The sequence below is a fragment of the Sminthopsis crassicaudata genome, chromosome 1, assembly GCF_048593235.1.
Source record: "Sminthopsis crassicaudata isolate SCR6 chromosome 1, ASM4859323v1, whole genome shotgun sequence".
Lineage (NCBI taxonomy): Eukaryota > Metazoa > Chordata > Mammalia > Dasyuromorphia > Dasyuridae > Sminthopsis > Sminthopsis crassicaudata.
The window spans coordinates 54,639,913-54,657,619 of NC_133617.1; the positions used below are offsets into that span (position 1 = coordinate 54,639,913).

Below are 17,707 nucleotides of genomic sequence, written 5' to 3' on the forward strand. Positions count from 1 at the left end.
GGCCACAACCTCAATGTCATCAAGGAATTCTCGCTACTATTCACCCCACATGTTCAATTCATTGCCAAAGCATGTCATGGAGAACCCTGAATGCTAAAGGGAGGATTTTAATTTTTATTCTAGAGGTGACAGGGAGTCACTGGACTTGATCCAGGGGGAGCTAGGGGGTGACATGGTTAGGAAGATCACTTGAAAGCTGAGTACAAGGTGTTGGATAAATATGCAGAAATAAAAATTAAAGAAATGATTTGTTATTTAATAAGTATATTTGGAAGTCTAGTGGACAATTTGGTGGGAAAAGATTCAGAACAATTTCTCTTTTTTTTTAATAATAGCCTTTTATTTTTGAAAATAGTTTTCAACGTTTACCTCTGCAAAACCTTGTGTTACACATTTATCATGCTGCATGAGAAAAATCAGATCAAAAAGGGAAAAAAATGAGAAAGAGGAAAAAAAAAAAGCAAGCAAACAAGAAAAAGGTAGAAAATATGTTGTGATCTACACTCAGTACCCATAGGCTATTCTTTGGGTGCAGATGGCTCTCTCTATCACATCTGAATTGATCATCATATAATCTTGTTGCTTTTTACAATGTTCTCTGCTCACTTCACTTAGCTTCAGTTCATCTAGTCTTTCTAGGCTTTTCTGAAATCAGTCTGTTGATCCTTTTTTTATAAAACAATAATATTCCATAAATTTCATATACCATAACTTACTCAGCCATTCCTCAACTGATGATCATCCATTTAATTTCCAATTTCTTGCCACTACAAAAAAGGACTGGTACAAATATTTTTACCCCTGTGAGTCCCCTTCCATTTTGTATTAGCTAGATCAAAGCATATGCACAGTTTGATAGCCCTTAGGCTATTTTGAGAGCCCATTTCTTATACCACATACAAAAATGAATTCCAAATAGACAAGACACTTAAAATATAAAAAAGAAACTACAGAAAGGTTCAAATATAATAAAATATTTATCTCAGTTGTGCACAATAGATTTTCCTTAATTAACCAAAGAGAAGTAATTGAGACAAAAATAAGCAACTAATTAGGAGAAATATTTATAATAACATGACAGTTATTGTCATAAAAAAAAAGGTAGTATGAAAAGTCCCTAAGTATTCATTGGATAAATGGTCAAAAGATGTGAACAGAGGATTGAAACACAAATTGTTAGTACTCACTTAAAAAATGCTCAACCTGAGTAATTAAGAGATGCAAATTAAACCAACTTTAAGGTACTACCTCACACATATGAGACCAGTAAAAATAATTAAAAAGAAACAAAATGCAATTCTGATAAGAGTTGTAGAGAAGCAACTGTATGAGAATTTAAAAAAAACACAACAAAACAACAGAATCTTAAGTGGGATTTACAATGTGAATGAAAAATGATGACAAAGGATTAAATGAATTGTAAGACTTTTGGGATCCCCAGTATTTTATGCATTTAAATGAACTAATTATATGCAAATCATTACTAAGCAAGGTTAGCTGGATATATTGATATTCAATATTAAATTTTCAATACATTTAAGAAAAACTCCTGCTTCAGAGGGCTCATACTGCCAGCTAAACTACAAAGTATAGCAAAATGAGATTAAAATGTAATTGAGAAATTAATATATAATCCAATATAGGTCATGTTAATTTGTGGTTTCCTAAATCAATCTGCTGTGTATAGAGATGTTTCCATTTGAATTTGATTCCACTTCTCTATATTACAATTGACAAATAATCATTCAGTCTCTGCTTAAAAATCCCAAAGTGAGGGAGAATCCATCCTCTTGCAAGCAATTCATTTCATTTTGGACAGTTCTAAACGCTAATCTCACTTCCACCCTTTGCCTGCCTTCTAGAGCTAAACAAATCAAATCCTCCCTCTTCTATCCCTTTGACACTTGAGGAAACTAAGGCATAATATAGAAGGTCCTGGGGGTTTTCCTAGGATCACAGAGCCAATTAAGTGTAAGAAGCATTTGAACTCAGGTCTCTCCTGACCACAATCCATGCTCTTTGTACATTATGTCAGAGCTACCTCATGGAACTTTCTCACCTCTCTCACCTCATGCTTTTAACAAAGAAGGGTGGGGATGGCAAGTAGAGTTGTGATTTCATTATTAAAAAGAAGAAACTCCTACTCTCAAAATAGGTCTAACCCATCTCTGTAACCTATAGTCTAAAACAGCCACCAGAATAGACTCTTGATGAAAGTTTGTTAAATTGGATTGCTTGTTAAAGACATAACACACATCACTGTTGATAAAGCATTTTTCTCACACACATAAAATCTTTGGAAATGGGCAGAATACTATTTTTATTTTTGACAAATTGGGGAAACTGAGATTTAAAGAACTGAGAAGACTCCCCTTACTTAGGGCAACTTAACTTGCAAGTTGGTAACCAAACCCTGGTGGTGGGAATCCATCTCTAAAAGAGAAGACCTTCACTTCCTTATTAAAATAAAAAAAGCAAATCCCTTTTCTCTGATTTCCTATAGGCATGTGAGCCTTTAACATTTTTTTCTAGCAGGAAAATGATGGGTAAATATTCTGTATCGGCCTCAGTTTAAATTCAAATTGAGACAAGGTAAAAGCTAGTCAGGTCTTTTATTTTGCTGGAGTCTTTATTCATCCCAATATTTCTACCATTAAGGTCTTACTCTGTATAACAAATACCTCATGGCTCTTGTTGCTGACAAACAAGTAAATGTCTCTATTCCTATTTCACAAGTAGAGAAATAGAGAACAAAGGCACCTTTCTTGTAGACAGGACCAGGAGAGCTAGTAAAGAATTATTTCTTAGCTTTTGTTATAGATCCTGGAGCATGCCTCCTAGTTGTTAACAGTCTTGTTGCAGCCTTTCTGAATTGTTTTTCTTTTTGCATATATTATAAAATCTCTATGAAGTGTCTGGCTCTACAAAGTGTGGCTTTGCTACAGACCTGCGTATCCCCACCAAAAGTCGAATGTTCATCGCATACAAAGGAATCCTGTATGAAGCAGCCCTTTTCTCCTAGTGTTACCTCAACGCCATTCTACTTTATCTGTAATGTAACTGGTTTTTTCAGGGATTAAATGCAAACAAAAACACCACAAAACAAACAGTTGAAATATATACACCACTGATGTATGATAAACTGATTAAACTTGAAAAAGAAATATTTCCTTGGGTTTTGGTGAACTGAATTTTAGCCAGATGATTAAGTTAAGCTGAAAAGACCTAAGGCCTATCCACAAAAGAAAAAAAAAAAAAATTGCCACAATCTCAAAGGGCCAGTGAAGGCCAAGTTACAATGATGAATTTCTGGATCCCTTAAATTTTGGGTAAGTTTGGATGATTTTTTAAAAAGAGTTAAACATATTGAATTTATTAATAATATAATTGATACATATTGAATCATGGGAGATTCAGTAAATAAAAGTACATAAAATTAATTTCCCATTTTTCCCCTAACAAAAGACATTTTAAAAACATTTCTGTTACAGAATTAATAAAGGTAAGCAATATATAACTCCACCACCTCATAAAGAAGCTTGTACTCCTTTCTTCAATTGCTCTGTTGTAGAATTTGAAGCTTTCAGAGGATTCAGTGAAATGATCAGGCTCACGAGCATTCTTCAACAAAACAGCATGCAGTTTTAAAAATAAATTGTCCATTTTTATATTTGCTTTCATTTCCTCATAGAAGGCTTTTGTAGAAGCTAAGTTCAAATAATTCTTGAAAATCTTCATTGTCTATAAAATTTAACATGCAAATAGTATATACATATTGTGTGTGTGGACAGAAATATATCCTAAAGGAAAATTAATTTGGCTTTTTTATGATTATTTTAACACATCTGTGTTTAAACAAGGATTTTTCTGCCTTCTTTTTCTCTAGTTCTCCTCTGAAATCTTTTCTGACTTATCCTGTAGTGAGGCCATAATGCTAAGCCTGTAACATCCCAACCATTTCCATGGTAGCAGGCTCTGTTAGAAACATGACATTACTGCAACGTCTCTGCTGGAGAAAGCAGGACAAAGTGGGTTGTTGAGGCAAGAAAGTTTTATTTAAATTAACTGGAGCACAGGACAGGAAAATCTTGTGTTAGTCTATTCTGTGACAACTCTATGACTGTGGGTAAGTCACAACTTCGGTGGCTCACTTTTTCCATTTCTTCTATGGCAATACCATGATCCACTTCTCAAGGGCTATAATGATTTATGTTCTTATAATATTTGGAAGATGAAGAGTGCTTTGTAAATGTAAATGCATGTATCACTCGGGATAGAAACAGATTAAAAAAAACTTCCACAAAAATTCTTGGACAAGGGGCTAGTGCTATTATTTCTTCTTGTTGTATTTAAGTTTTCTTTTTGTTTGGGGTGGGTGGATGTGTCTTTCTGTTTAGTGAAGATAAAGTCAGAAGTATGAATTTTCAGAATTTTTTTTCTACCTTTTAATCAGTACCAATTCATTTATATTACATTTATATGACATTTAAAAGATGGCCTAATGCAAACCATACAGCAAAAATATTTAGGGATTTGATAATTATCTAGTTTGTATGTGTGTGTGTGTGTGTGTGTGTGTGTGTGTGTGTGTGCATGCATAGAAAAAGAAAAACAAATAGATGAGCAGGGAGACAGAGCCAGACTCAAGAGAATAAGACTCAATATGATTTTTTTTTGCCCTAGGTTTTATTTTCCAAAACAAATTATGACATCTTTAAAAATCTAGATCTCACATGAAAAAGATATTTTAAGGCTGCAGGCAAATCTCTAAAATTTCAGGCTGGAAATCAGGTTGCAATCAAAGGTTTAGTTGTCCTGGGGTGTGGAGCATCATCTCTTTCAAAAGAGAGATGACAGCATGGACTGGGCTTTGAGGAAAAAAACTAGACAGGAAAAGTAGAATTCTCAAGGTGCCTTTTTATCTAATAATCTCCAAGGACAAGCTTAGCAAACTAGTATTTCCGTCCCTAGTTTTTTTTTTTTTCACTGAAGGAAAATGGAACTACTGAGGGAGTGCATTTAAAAAGAGAAAGCAGTACAGGGGAGGTCAGAGCCACCACCCAAGTCTCTTCAGGAATTTCTTTCCGCCAAGGTACAAGGAACCTTTTCCTTTAATGTCTGATATTTGGGGTTGAGTGCTCTTCACAACAGCAGGAGCTGGTCTCAAAATGTTCCTGACTCCTGCTTGGCACACGGCCTGGAATTTCTTCATTGGCAAGCTGTCAGACCACCACTATTTTTCCCCAAGAAGCTACTTGATGTTTTCTCCCTTTTACAATGTTTTAGAATCCAAGGCTACATTACTAACTCCTGGGAACTGCCCATCCAATAAAGGACATTCTTCCGGCTCTGAGCACTGTTTTAGAGGTAGGAGGCCCTCCTTGGTTTTGAGTGGGCTCTCAAGTCAGACTCATCTTCTCAAGTTCAAATTCAGTCTCCAATGCACAGCAGCTGGGTGATCTGGGTGATCCTGTCTGCCTCAATTCTTCATATATAAAACAAATAGGAGGACGTGACAGATCACTCTAGTATCTGTGCCAAGAAAGCTCCAAATGGGGCCACAAAAAAGGCAGATGTGACCCAAACAACTGAATAAAGCCCACCCATGTGGGTTCAATCCTGGCTTTGCTGGTGCTCCCTGCCTGACCATGGGCAAGCCATCTCCCCTCTCCGCTTCTGCTCTCTTGAAGGTAAAATGCAGGAATTGGACTAGATGCCCTTTTGAGGCTCTTTTCAGTTTTAAATATATAATGACCCCTTTGGGGGTTTTCTTGGCAAAGGTAAATGGTTTGCCATTTCCTTCTCCAGCTTATCTGACAGATGAGGAAACTGAGATAAATAGGATTTAGATGATTTGCCCAGGGTTCCACTGCTAGTGTCTGAGGCTGCAGTTATTAGAGAGCAAGGCTTGCCACTGGGAAGCAAGAGAGTTCCCTTAGAAGAGTATTTCCATTTATTCTAGTGTAAGTGTTTTTGAGATGCAAGAGCTTATTGTAAAAAAACAAAACCAAACTATTGCTTTATTTAGGGAGACAGCTGTGGTGAAGGAAAAACACATGGGATTTGGAGAGAATCTGGGTTTGACTTTTTGTCCCACTGAGCAAGCTGCTTAACCAGAGGTTCAGTTTCCTCATCTATAAGCTACCTGTACTAACCACTCTCCCAAGACTATTGTCATAAAATCCTCTATAAATACCATTATTTAATAGTAGTGAACTCTTATCTTTCTTTAGGGAAGTTACTTCCTATCAGGAAAAGGCCTCTTTTCCCCTTTGATGTTGATAGGCTATTCATTACTGGAAGCAGCATTTACTAGCATTTATGCCCATCACTGAGCATGCAAAGAGAGGGAGAAGGAAGACAGCTTTTGCTTTCCTTCATTAAGCCCCTGCTATGTGCTGTAGGTTTTAGGGGAGCTCAGAAGAAGCTAAGAGACCAAGGGGAGGGAAGACAGCTTCTAGGCATATTTTCCCCATGTCCCTGGGCCTGGCCTGTGTGAAGGCAGGAAACATAAGTGTTATGGATCAGGAACAAGATAAAGCCAGTCTGACTGGACCGAGTCCCTACAGGGGTCAGAAGGCAGTTGGAAAGGCAGGCTCCAGACAGAGAGTAGGCCCCTTGAGTGATGAATGGCCTGAGCCTCCTTCATCACGGGCCTTCCCCCTCAGAGAGCTTGGCCATTAGTGCCAGAAAAGGAAAATGCAGATTTTGCTTCCAGATCAGCAAGGTCTCCTTTAGCGGAGTGTAAAAATGGATTGGAAATTTCAAGCTGAGGACTCTGAACTCCATGGAGGAGCCAGCGAGCACGGACACATCTCTTCATAGATTCTGAACTAGACACCCTTTGGAAACCGCTCCACACCTAACTTCTTCCTCATTTACACACGAAGGACGGAGGGATCCGGCAGTTTGCCTTCAGTCACACAAAGAACAAATATTTAGAGACGGTTGCGGTGGCCAAGGGGCAAGGGCCAGGGTTCAGATCCTTCCTTGGATATCTGGCTGGGTGCCCCGGTCTGCCTCAACTTCCTCATCTGTAAAATGAAGATAACAGCCCCTACTTCACAGAGTTGTGAGAGTCGGAGACATTCCCACGGCGCTGCAGAAAGGCCAGCTTCAGTATCAGTAATCTCATGCCCGAGCGGAGCGCCCTCGCTTCAGGCCTTGGTGTCTCCGACCAGGAGAGCACAGAGGGGCACCTCCAGTTCTCTGAGTCGTGGGCACTTTCATGCCAGACCCCACCTGGCGGGGAGTGGTGCAGGCCACCCCGGTCAGCGGGGCCTTCCCAGGAATCCTTCCTCGGCAGTGACCTCCTTTCTGGAGGATAACACACGTTCTTGTGAGCCTCCAGCCACCTCGACGGGAGAGGGCAGGAGGAGTGTGGCCCACGATGCCCACATTACGGCGGGGACAGGCTCAGCATGGGGGGACTCGAATCTGACTTTCTCACTCTACTCTGCGGCTGCTGCTGCTTTTCCTCCAACCGGAGCTCAGACTGCAATTCTGACTGTAAGCACAAATTCTCGGCTCTACCAGACCCCTATACACCCACAAGCCCCTTTGGGGAGGGGGGCTCCCTAAAGGCTCCCAGCAATATCAGGGTTCAAGTCCAGGTTCTGGCGTCAAACCCCTTAAGTTCTCGGGCCCTAAGGCAAATTCTCGAGGACTAAAAATGGCTGAAAAGGTAGTAACTCAGATGAAAAGGGGATTTTTCTGGAACCCAATGAAACCGCCGGTCACTAGCCCGCTTCGGGGTGGAGACCTGAGTTCGAGTGCTGCCCCCAGCACTTAGGCGACAAAGGATCCAGGGCTAAGTGACAGTCTCTCAAGAACCCCCTCCCCCCCAAGCAAACCAGTGCAATGGTGCAAGGGTCTAAGCACACTGGGAGTTCCCTCAACCCGGCGAATCCCAGGCGTGGGCCCCAAATCTTAGCCCAAGGGAGCTCGGTGCTGGAGCTACTTAGCGCAAAACAGCACCTGCCCTGGGAGCTTCTGCTCTACTCAGAACAAGTGTGTGAGATCTGGTAACGTTCCCCGCTGGAGGCCTCAGTTTCCCCATCTGTAAAAGAAGGTGGGTCCCCCGGACTGAAAAGTCGAGGTTCTACGATCCCAAAGTCCCGTTCCTGCAGCGCTTTAAGCTTTTCAAAGCACTTTCCCCACAACTGTCCTGGGGGACGGCCAGATGCAAAGGCCAAGGGGGAAACTGAGGCTCGGGGGCAGGCACAGCGAGAAACCTGGAGAAGGCCTGCCGCGAGGGGGAAGGGGCGCGGAGGCCACCGACCGGGAGGCGACCCCCAGATGGCCCTCTCTTCCCCTCCCCCCACCACCGTGTAACTGCCGGGGCCCGCGACGGCGCGCGCACTCACCAGCCTCCCTCAAGGGAGCAGGGGGAGGAGCGAAAGGAGGATCGTGCTCGAGAGCGCGCGACGTGTCTGCAACGGCCGGGTCCGCCCTCCTTGCCGGTTCTCAGACTCGCCTCCCCGCAGGGCGCGCGCCAGCTCGCTCAGAGTAGAAGGCGGGGCCGGGCGGGGCAAAGGAGCGACGGGGCCCAACCAATCGCCACCTCGGCTCTCCCCGCCCCCTTCTCGCTTCTCCTTCCGCCAATAGGGTGCGGAGGACAGTTACGTGTTTACCTTCCCTCCCCCTCCCGCCTCCCCCCCCCCCCCACGCCGTCTCGGCGCACTCTCCAGTCGGAGGCGCGCGCCCCGGCCCCCGCCCCCCTCCCTTCCCCTCCCCCTCCCCTCCCCGTTCCCCGCGGCGTGGGCGTGGCCCCCCAGGCGCTCGGAGAGCCTATAAAAGGCGGGCGGCGGCGGCGGCGCCATTTTGCGAACGGCGAGCAGCAGCGGCGGCCCGGAGAGGTGCAGCGGAGGTTTCCTGGTTTCGGACCCCCAGCGGCCGGATGGTGAAATCCTCCCTGCAGCGGATCCTCAACAGCCACTGCTTCGCCCGAGAGAAAGAGGGGGATAAACCCAGCACCACCGTCCACGTCAGCCGCGCCATGCCAGTCCTCAGCCTCCACAGCAGCGGCAGCCGCAGCAGCGAGAGGTAAGTGCGGAGGAGAGAGGGAGGGAGGCCCCCACGCCCACCCAGCGCATCTCCCGGTCTCGCTCCGCCCGGGGAAAAACCTCCCGGAGCGGCCCCGCGGCCTCCGGCCGCCCGAGCTCACCCATCGGCCGCGCTTTGTCTCCGCCCTGGGCCAGCCAGGCCCGAGGCCCTGGGCCCGAGGAGGGGGGGGGAGCGGGCTGAGCCCCGGCTGTTGACGGCCCCCGCGGGGGGCGGGGCCCGGGCCCGGGGGCGGACGAGGGGGCCGGCCGCGGTTGAGTCGCCTCCGTCCAGCCCCCGCCCCTCGTGGGGGTGGCGGCCCTTCCCCTAAAAGTAATCAATCCCACGCCCGAGGTGTCCCGGCGTAAATAAAGTCTCCCGGGAGGCTTCACTACGCGTGCGCATTGGAGGCCTTCACCCCCCCACACACCCCACCCCGGACTGCCCTTGGTGGGACTGATCCGAGACCCAGCCACGGCCCCTTCTGGCCTGGGAATGCTCCCCAGGCCTCGAGGAGGACAATGGAGAATGAGAAGGGTCCGGGCGCCGCCCGCCTCCCCTCTTATGGGATGTTCTGAGGAGCCGGGGAGGCCAAGTGACCTTGGACCAGTCCCTGCCCCCACCGGGGGCCCGGGAACCGCCTGAAAAGGAGCGGAGCAGCAGTGTGCTTTCCTAACCGGTGCCAACGAAGTCGGGGTTTTCGGGGAATTATCGGAAGGTCTTTAGCCAGTAAATCCGCATCGGGCCCGGAATAGCACCTCTCCCCCGCCCCCCTTTTGTTGATGTAATAATAGCCGGGCGTTTTTGAGAATTCTTCTCACTTCTGGGGGGGGGGGAGGGCTGGGGGCGAGTCGGACCAAAAGCGAGGTGTCTGATGTTTTAGGGGCCCCGCTGAATTTAAGCTGCTGTTCTGTTCTTAGGTCAGAAAATAGTCAAGCTGCCAGCGACTCCCTAGAGGTCATCTAGTCCATCCCTCGAACTCTAGTATGAGGGAGGCCCGTGAGCCAATCTTATGAATCTGCAGTTTTCTTGGCGTTACTGGGCCAATTAGGACTATGAAAAAAGGAGCACAGCCTAGGAGCCCAAGACCAACACTCCTTATTAAATTAAAAACTCAAATCGAGCTGGAGTTGAATAAAAACCAATTTGAGAAGTAATGGAACAGGATTTGGCTTGCCACCAAAATTGAACTCTGGGAAAAGAAAATTTTATTAAACTGAAATTTTCATTCTGGACTTTCTCTATAGCAAATAGATTAGGCTAAGATAAAATTATTATAAATAAATATTTAAATTCTGAAATGGTCTTATCGATCATTTTTGTGATTCTGTAAAAGCTCGGAGAAATGTTAAAGAGCTATGAAAAAGCCATTGGCTTAATATTTAGATTACGTTCCCTGTATTTTGCAAGAGAGGTTTTTGCCCCCCATTTCCCCAAACTGTATATAGTGCAAAATGGTGGATTATTTGGTATATATTTATACTGATTTGCAAATGGCTGCTGGCACTCTTAGACGGCAATTGTGAAAATTTCCCTACGGCCTCGATTGCTGCATCTGCCGAGATGACGCAACCCAAGAGTGAGCCTCGCAGGGTGAAAGATGGTGCATAGGGAGGGGCTAGGTTGCCGATCTTCAGTTCTGAGTACGATCTAAAACTGTTTATCTTAAAGTGAGCTGTGGGAGAAGCTTTTGCTAAATGTTCTACATCCATTATGTTCATTCGAAATCTCTCAGATGGGACTTTACCCTTGGGGGTGGAGGCAAAAATAATTGTAAGAACGTATTTAAAGGATATTTATTAATTATCTTTTAGGGCTAGAATTATGGTGTCCCTATTCTAGTAATAAATCCAAGAGTTTCAATCATTATTGACTAAGTGCTTAGAAAACCCCCAAGACTGGACATGATGTGTTATTTCCGTAGATCAGCACAAAAGAAGCAGAGTTTTTTTTTTATTTATTTTTTTTTTTAATCCTTGTGGGGAAAAAATATTGCATCTCAACGTTGAGTCCTTGAAAGAGGGAAATTAAATGACAAATTAGAAGTGGGAATTGAACATTAATCCTGTCTGGTGGGGTACTTGTTAACTTATTTTAAAAGCCTGAATTCTCTGGAAGTTAGCCACAAATTGAAGAGTCAAAATTATGATGCTGTTTTTTGACTTATGATTAAGCATTGCCTGTCAAGTCATAAAGTGAGATAACTGTATAGTTTAATTATAGGAGATAACTTTGGCAGCTCAGAGCTGTTTTCTTGCTTGGAAATGGATGTTGATTTTGCAATCCCATTTAAACACATCTAATCTCAGTCATAATTCAGAGCAGTGTGATTCACACAAAGGTGAAGGAGGCTTTACTTGGATCTTATTCAAGAAAAGGGACCTGATAACTCTGGTGCTTTGATATTTTGATGGGATCAGTAAAGCCTAAAGAAAATACTTTGAAAGAAGAGGTCCAGCTTGTTCAGGCATTTAAATAGGCATGCCCTAAAGAAGCTTTATGAACAGAAGCTAGATTTTTTTTTTTTTTTTTTTTTTTTTTTTTTTTTGGTAGGAATTAGAATAGTAATGGACCTTGGAGAGATGAAGAAACTCTGCTTCAGAGGGATTGTATCTTGCCCATGTGGCAGTCAGGATTCAGATTCATCCTTGGACTTCAAATCTATTCTTTTCCCATTATCAGTCAATAAATTAATTTGACCCTTACTATATATTATACATTAAAGACTGTAAGCATACAAAAAAGAGCAAAAGACAATCTGCTCTCAAGTTTACAATCTAATTGGGGAGACCATAAAGGACAATGTACAAACAAGTTATGCAGATTACATAGGAAATAATCTACAGAAGGGAAGGTATGAGAATTAAGAGAAACTAGGAAACACTCCTGGGAGAAGATAGAACTTTAGCTGAGTTTTTAAAAGAAGGCAGGAGGTGGAGATGAGGAAGAGCATTCCAAACATTGGGGGACAATCAGTGAAGATTTCCCATTTGATTGATGGAATGTCTTGTTCAAGGAACAGCAAGCCAACCACTATTACTGGATCAAAGCCATTGTTTACTAGGTGAATTTCAGGTACAATTAAAGCTTTTTTTTTTTTTTTTTTTTTTTTTTTTTTTTTTAAATTTTGAGCAGTGATTTTAGAGATGTACAGAAATATATTTTGTGACTTGCTTTATTTACCCATAAAAACTTTTTATTAACCATTTTATTTTTCCTCAGTTCCAGGGTCTCCTTCAATTGCTGTAGTAACCTGGGTCCAGGGCCTCAGTGGTGCTCCTGATGTCCCTCACCCACCCCTGAAGATCCCAGGTGGGCGAGGGAATAGTCAGAGGGATCACAATCTTTCAGCTAATTTATTTTATTCTGTAAGTATGCATATCTATTTTTCACTTTGTATCTTTCACTTCCCCATATTCAGTGAGTCATCATGTGTTGTCTCACTTCTCCCTCCTTAAATATCTTACTATCTTGTTCTCTTCTCTCTACTCACAGGTCTTAATCACTTATCTCTTATCACTTATTTCTTGAAGTATTTGTGTAGCCTCTTAATTGGTCTCTGGTATTTCCTCTCCAATCCATCCTTCAAATAGCCACCAAAATAGTATTCCCTAGGCATACCTCCGGTCATGTCACTTCCTGAATTAGATAAATCTTCTATGTTTCTATTAACACTACCTATCTATATAATCAAATTCAATCTCCTTAGCCTGATTCGTGTAATTTATCCTTGGGATGCTCTAGTATTTTCTTTCCTGAACTTGACATTTAATCTCCCAGCTCTGGTTAACTTTCATGTCTGGAATTCATACTTTATATCTCTACTTCTAAGAATCTTTCCCCCCCCCCCCCCCCCCCCTTTTAAGGCCCAGTTTAGATGTTCCCTCCAGAATCCATCTTTTTCTCATTTATTAATGTTCTCTCCCTCTTTGAAGTTTTATTTAGTATTTTCCTATATATTTACATGTTTTGTTGCCCCATACGATGGAAATTTCACGAGAAAAGGCTTCTTTGTTTCTGTACTTAGGTGGTGCAGTGGATAGAGTTCTTTTCCTACCTGAGCACCTGGAGTGCTTAATTCAAATCTAGTCTCAGACACCCTGTTTGCTTTGGTGTTGTCATCTGTAAAATGAACTGAAAAAAGAAATGGCAAAACCACCAGTCCACTAAATTTGCCAAGGAAACCCCAAATAGGTGCTGAAGTTTCAGATATGATTGGAACCTATGTTTGCTGAATCAACTGCATTTAATATGGAATCTCATTTCCTAGTCTTTCCAATAGTCAGGAAGTGTTTTTCTTGTTGATTGTTAATAGAAGATAAAAACTATTTCTGATAACTTGGGGGGGAGGGATTTCCTAACGCTACTCTGTCAACAGGATAATCGGCTGACTGTAACAGAGGAACTAACGTCTAATAACAGGACAAGAATTCTAAATGTCCAGTCCAGGCTTACAGATGCCAAACACGTTAATTGGAGAGCAGTGCTGAACAACAACAGCCTCTACATTGAAATTCCAGGTGGTGCTCTACCTGAAGGGAGCAAAGATAGGTACTTAATTACAAGCTATTTTTCCCTACTCTGAATTCTAGACTTTGGGGATCTGGAAGGTTCCAGGGTTCACTTCACCATTAGTTTGTTGGGCTGTTTATGTTAAGAGGGCTACTTAACTAAGGGGCTTTTTAAAACTTCTCATGGTATTTTTAAATTAGATATTTTTTGGTGATGAGATCAAGACTGGTTACATTAAAAGTTATTTCTTTACAATTTCCTCATGTACCAACTGAAGGTGCTAAATGAAGAATATAAACATGTACACATACAGCTTGGAGTTGCAGTAGAGAGTGCTGGACCTGGAATCAGGAGGACTCCTTCTTGAGTTCAGATCTGGCCTCAGATGTTAGCTACTTGATCTTGTACAAGTCACTTAATTCTGTAGATTCCTCATCTGTAAAAGGAGCTGGAGAAGGAAATGATAAACTACTATCTTTGCTAAGAAAACCCAAATGGAGTCAAGAGGAGTCAAATGTGACTGAAATGACTACTATATACATACATGTATATGCACATATATACAAATTATATACATACGGTGGTAATAAATAAGTAAATATATTTAGGCAAAGAAAGTATTACTGTCAAGAAGAAAAAGTAACTTGTTTTAACGCCTTATTATTTTAGTTTTGCAGTTCTTCTTGAGTTTGCAGAAGAACAGCTTCATGTTGATCACGTCTTTATCTGCTTCCACAAGAATAGAGATGATAGAGGTAGGTGCATAAATATAATCCATTTTGATTTTATAGCAACAAAAACAGGGGGGTGTTAGAGGAAGCTAGATGGCACAGTGGATAGAACACTGGCCTGAAAAATCAGAAGAATGGATCTGAGTTCAAATTCAATCTCAGACATTTAAATACTTATACCAGGTGTATGACTGGGCAAGTCACTTTACCCCAATTACCTCACCAAAAATCTCCCGCCAAACTGGAAGCGTTTCTGGAAGACATTAATCAGGAAAGACATGACTTTTTAAAGTTTTTAAATGGGCTGATATAAAGAGGAATTAGACTCTCTGAACCACAGAGTATAGCTAGAAAGGGCATAAGTATCGAGGAAACTCTTTAGTCTTATATCTGACAATCTAAATACTGAAATGGAAGTATAGTGTCCTTCCCTACCAATTAGAGATTTAAGGTCAACATGTTGTAGAAATAATTCTTTTTCAGTATGGTTTGCACAAGAAGGTATCCCAGAGATTATAACTTCTAGCTCTGAGATCCTGTGAAGTCCCTACTCAGAAGACGAGTGACTTGCCCATTCCTATATAGAGAGTCCGGAACAAAGCAGAGGCTAGAATCCTAGCCTAATGGCCACTTCTACGATACTGACATTAATGATAGGTAAATAAGTCACTGTCCTTTGGGCATTTTACAGATTAGCCAGAACCTGAGATTCACTGAGCCAGACTTAGAAGTCATTCCCCTGATTTTGTTGTTCCTATCCCATGTTGCATATTTAAGGAAACTTAACTCTTGAATTTTAATTTTGTTTCTGTTCTTTCTTTTCAGCTGCATTGCTCCGTACTTTCAGCTTTTTGGGCTTTGAGATTGTGAGACCAGGGCATCCCCTTGTCCCCAAGAGACCAGATGCTTGCTTCATGGCCTACACATTTGAGAGAGACTCTTCGGAAGAAGACTAGATTGCAATGTTTTGCATCTTTAGAGCTTTCTTGTTGTCTGTAAAGATGAGTCTGTGGAAATTTTGTCAACATCAATTACAGTGCATTTAATGTTGTGCTTTGTACGAAATATTGTGACCAACTGCTCTAGTGGTGGGATGTTGAAAATTTCAGACTTTATCATCTTTTCTGGATTTGTCCGCATGTTGTGATTGTGCAAATAAATGCTCACTCCAAATTAGCAGTATATTTCTTGAAGTTTAATATTGTGTTTGTGATACTGAAGTATTTGCTTTAATTCTAAATAAAAATTTATATTTTACTTTTTTATTGCTGGTTTAAGATGATTAAGACTATCCTTAACACATTCAGAAGAAATTTATTTGAAATAAAGTAGTATCCTAGGCCTAGAAACCAAATGGTAGGTCTCTTAACTTTGAAAGATAGGTATTACTCTGCCCTTCTATTGCTCTCAAATCAGAATAAAAACGATTACAACTAGAAGAATTTTGCCTTGGTGGTTTTAACATTTCCCCTCCTGTGTCAAATATATATTGTAATAATTTTGTTCATTCTGAGGGCTTCTCTAGCCAATTTAAAGCCATTTTCTTGTTCCAGAATTTTGTTGTGCTGCTGCTTGTTTGAAATAAGATAGGATTTTCTAAAGGTGGGTTTTTTTTTTTTTCTGTTTTAAAAATAAGTTTTGGGGAGGGCAGAGGATAAAAATTGACTTCCAAGATGGTGGGAAAGGTATTTGGTTTAAATTTGAGGCATAATTTTAAATTATCTGTGTTGCATTATGAGTGACAGGTAGTATGGAAAGTATGGCGAAGTATAGCTCAGCCTCAAAAAATCAGCTAGTGCTTGCCATTTCTGATATCCTCTGATACAAGTTGCAAGATCTATTCCTGTTTTAAGTATGTAGGTTAAGGTTTCATTAGCCTTTAACCACCACTAGTGTCCACCTGTTAAACATGTATCATGCCTTTGCCTGTGTGATCATCCACTACCCTTCATATTAACCTGCTTTCTTGCTACAGCTTAGAAATGTTAACAGACCCCTCCCATTTTTAAGTGTTTTATACTTAGTTATTCCCAAATTGTGTCTTACAACCCTATGCAGTCTTAGGAAAAGCTGTGCCTATATTGTTGCTTATCATTCATTTCTTAATCCCTTGTAATTAGGTTACCTCCCACCCCTGCCAGCTTTACTCCTGTGTTAACGTCACCCACTTCACTGAAAAGTTCAAAATCTTAGCCAGTTGTGATAAAAGTGATACAGTGCATGGTTCTCTACCTACTTGTCCAACCTAAGCTCATCGGATTTGTCGATTTAAGCTTGAGAGTACTCTTGGGCCCTGTCTTGGGAACACTTGCTTAGAAATCTCATTAGTTCTCCGGTTTCGGTTTCGTCTATATGCAGATTCAAGTATATGTATAATCATCATCTCTTCTCCTAAATTTAAGTCTACTTTGACACCTAGATGTACGAAACATTTCGAACTCCATACGTTCAACGTGAGTTCAAATTTCACCTCTCAATTATTTTTGCTGAGTCAATTGGGGTGAAGTGACTTGCCCAGAGTCACATAGCTAGAAAGTGTCTGACACCAGATTTGAACTCGGATCCTGAGTAAAGGATTGGTGCTCTATCCACTGCCCCATCTAGCTGCCTCTTAACCTCTCACTTCTTTACATCCTTGCTTCCATTTTTTAAAAAATATAAATTTGAATCTACTATGCTAAATCCTATCTCCTTGACTGAATTTGGAAAAGCCTATAATTGGTTTTTCTACTTCTAATTTAAGTGTTTTCTAATCCCAACTGTTAACTTCTCCACAGCAATCAATTAGCAATTGCCAGATCTAATGATCTTTTCTCAGTACTCAATTTTCTTGACCTTTTGTAGCACTGGGCATTGTTGAGCATCTCCTGATACTTTAGGATTCCAAGACATTGCTCTCCTTTTTCTCCTCTGCATTATTACCTCAACTGACTTGTCTTGAGCCGTCTTTTCCCTTTATAACAGGATTTCTTAAGTCTAGAAGCTCTGAACTTTTATAAAAAAGTTCTTACCACTTCAATATGATTGATTTCCTTGATTATTGTGATGAGGTATAACCAAATGAGATCTAGATAAAGGATATCTAAATAAAATTAGGATTGAGGTCTAGTGGCAGGTTTGAGGTACAGGGAGTCAAATGGAGCTCCCCTGCAACCCCTTTGGATTCGGCGCAAGGATACAAAGTTAAATGAGTTCTAGCGGCTCCGAGAGTCCCCTGTAAAGGAATTTACAGGCCCGAAACCCTAGATTGATAAAAGTTTATTGTAGGGTTTGGAAGTCTGGTTAGTAAAAGGTATTAGATAGAGGAAGAAATACACCAAAAGTGGTGGACAGAGAGTCTGTGATGCAAAGCATGGTGCTTGCATGTTTCGACTCTGCAAAGAGATGATTCCAACTTGGCTCTTTTATTTGCTTGAAGGGGC

General features: G+C 41.7%; 2 protein-coding genes across 3 annotated transcripts in view; one reads left to right on the plus strand and one right to left on the minus strand.

The window, feature by feature from the left end:
• Positions 1–8,479, minus strand: part of JSRP1 (junctional sarcoplasmic reticulum protein 1) — an 82,208-nt gene extending 73,729 nt beyond the window's left edge. For both annotated transcript variants that reach the window (XM_074303995.1, XM_074304014.1), the window contains exon 1: positions 8,367–8,479. The gene's annotated coding sequence lies outside the window, so the exon portion shown is untranslated. The remainder of the gene's footprint in view (positions 1–8,366) is intronic.
• A 328-nt stretch (positions 8,480–8,807) lies between these two features.
• OAZ1 (ornithine decarboxylase antizyme 1) lies at positions 8,808–15,724 on the plus strand. The gene is given in 6 exon segments (XM_074304035.1): positions 8,808–9,045; positions 12,265–12,322; positions 12,324–12,410; positions 13,421–13,593; positions 14,224–14,309; positions 15,111–15,724. Coding segments are annotated over 6 exon segments (681 nt in total). The 5' UTR covers positions 8,808–8,899; the 3' UTR covers positions 15,242–15,724.
• Positions 15,725–17,707: the final 1,983 nt, after the last annotated feature.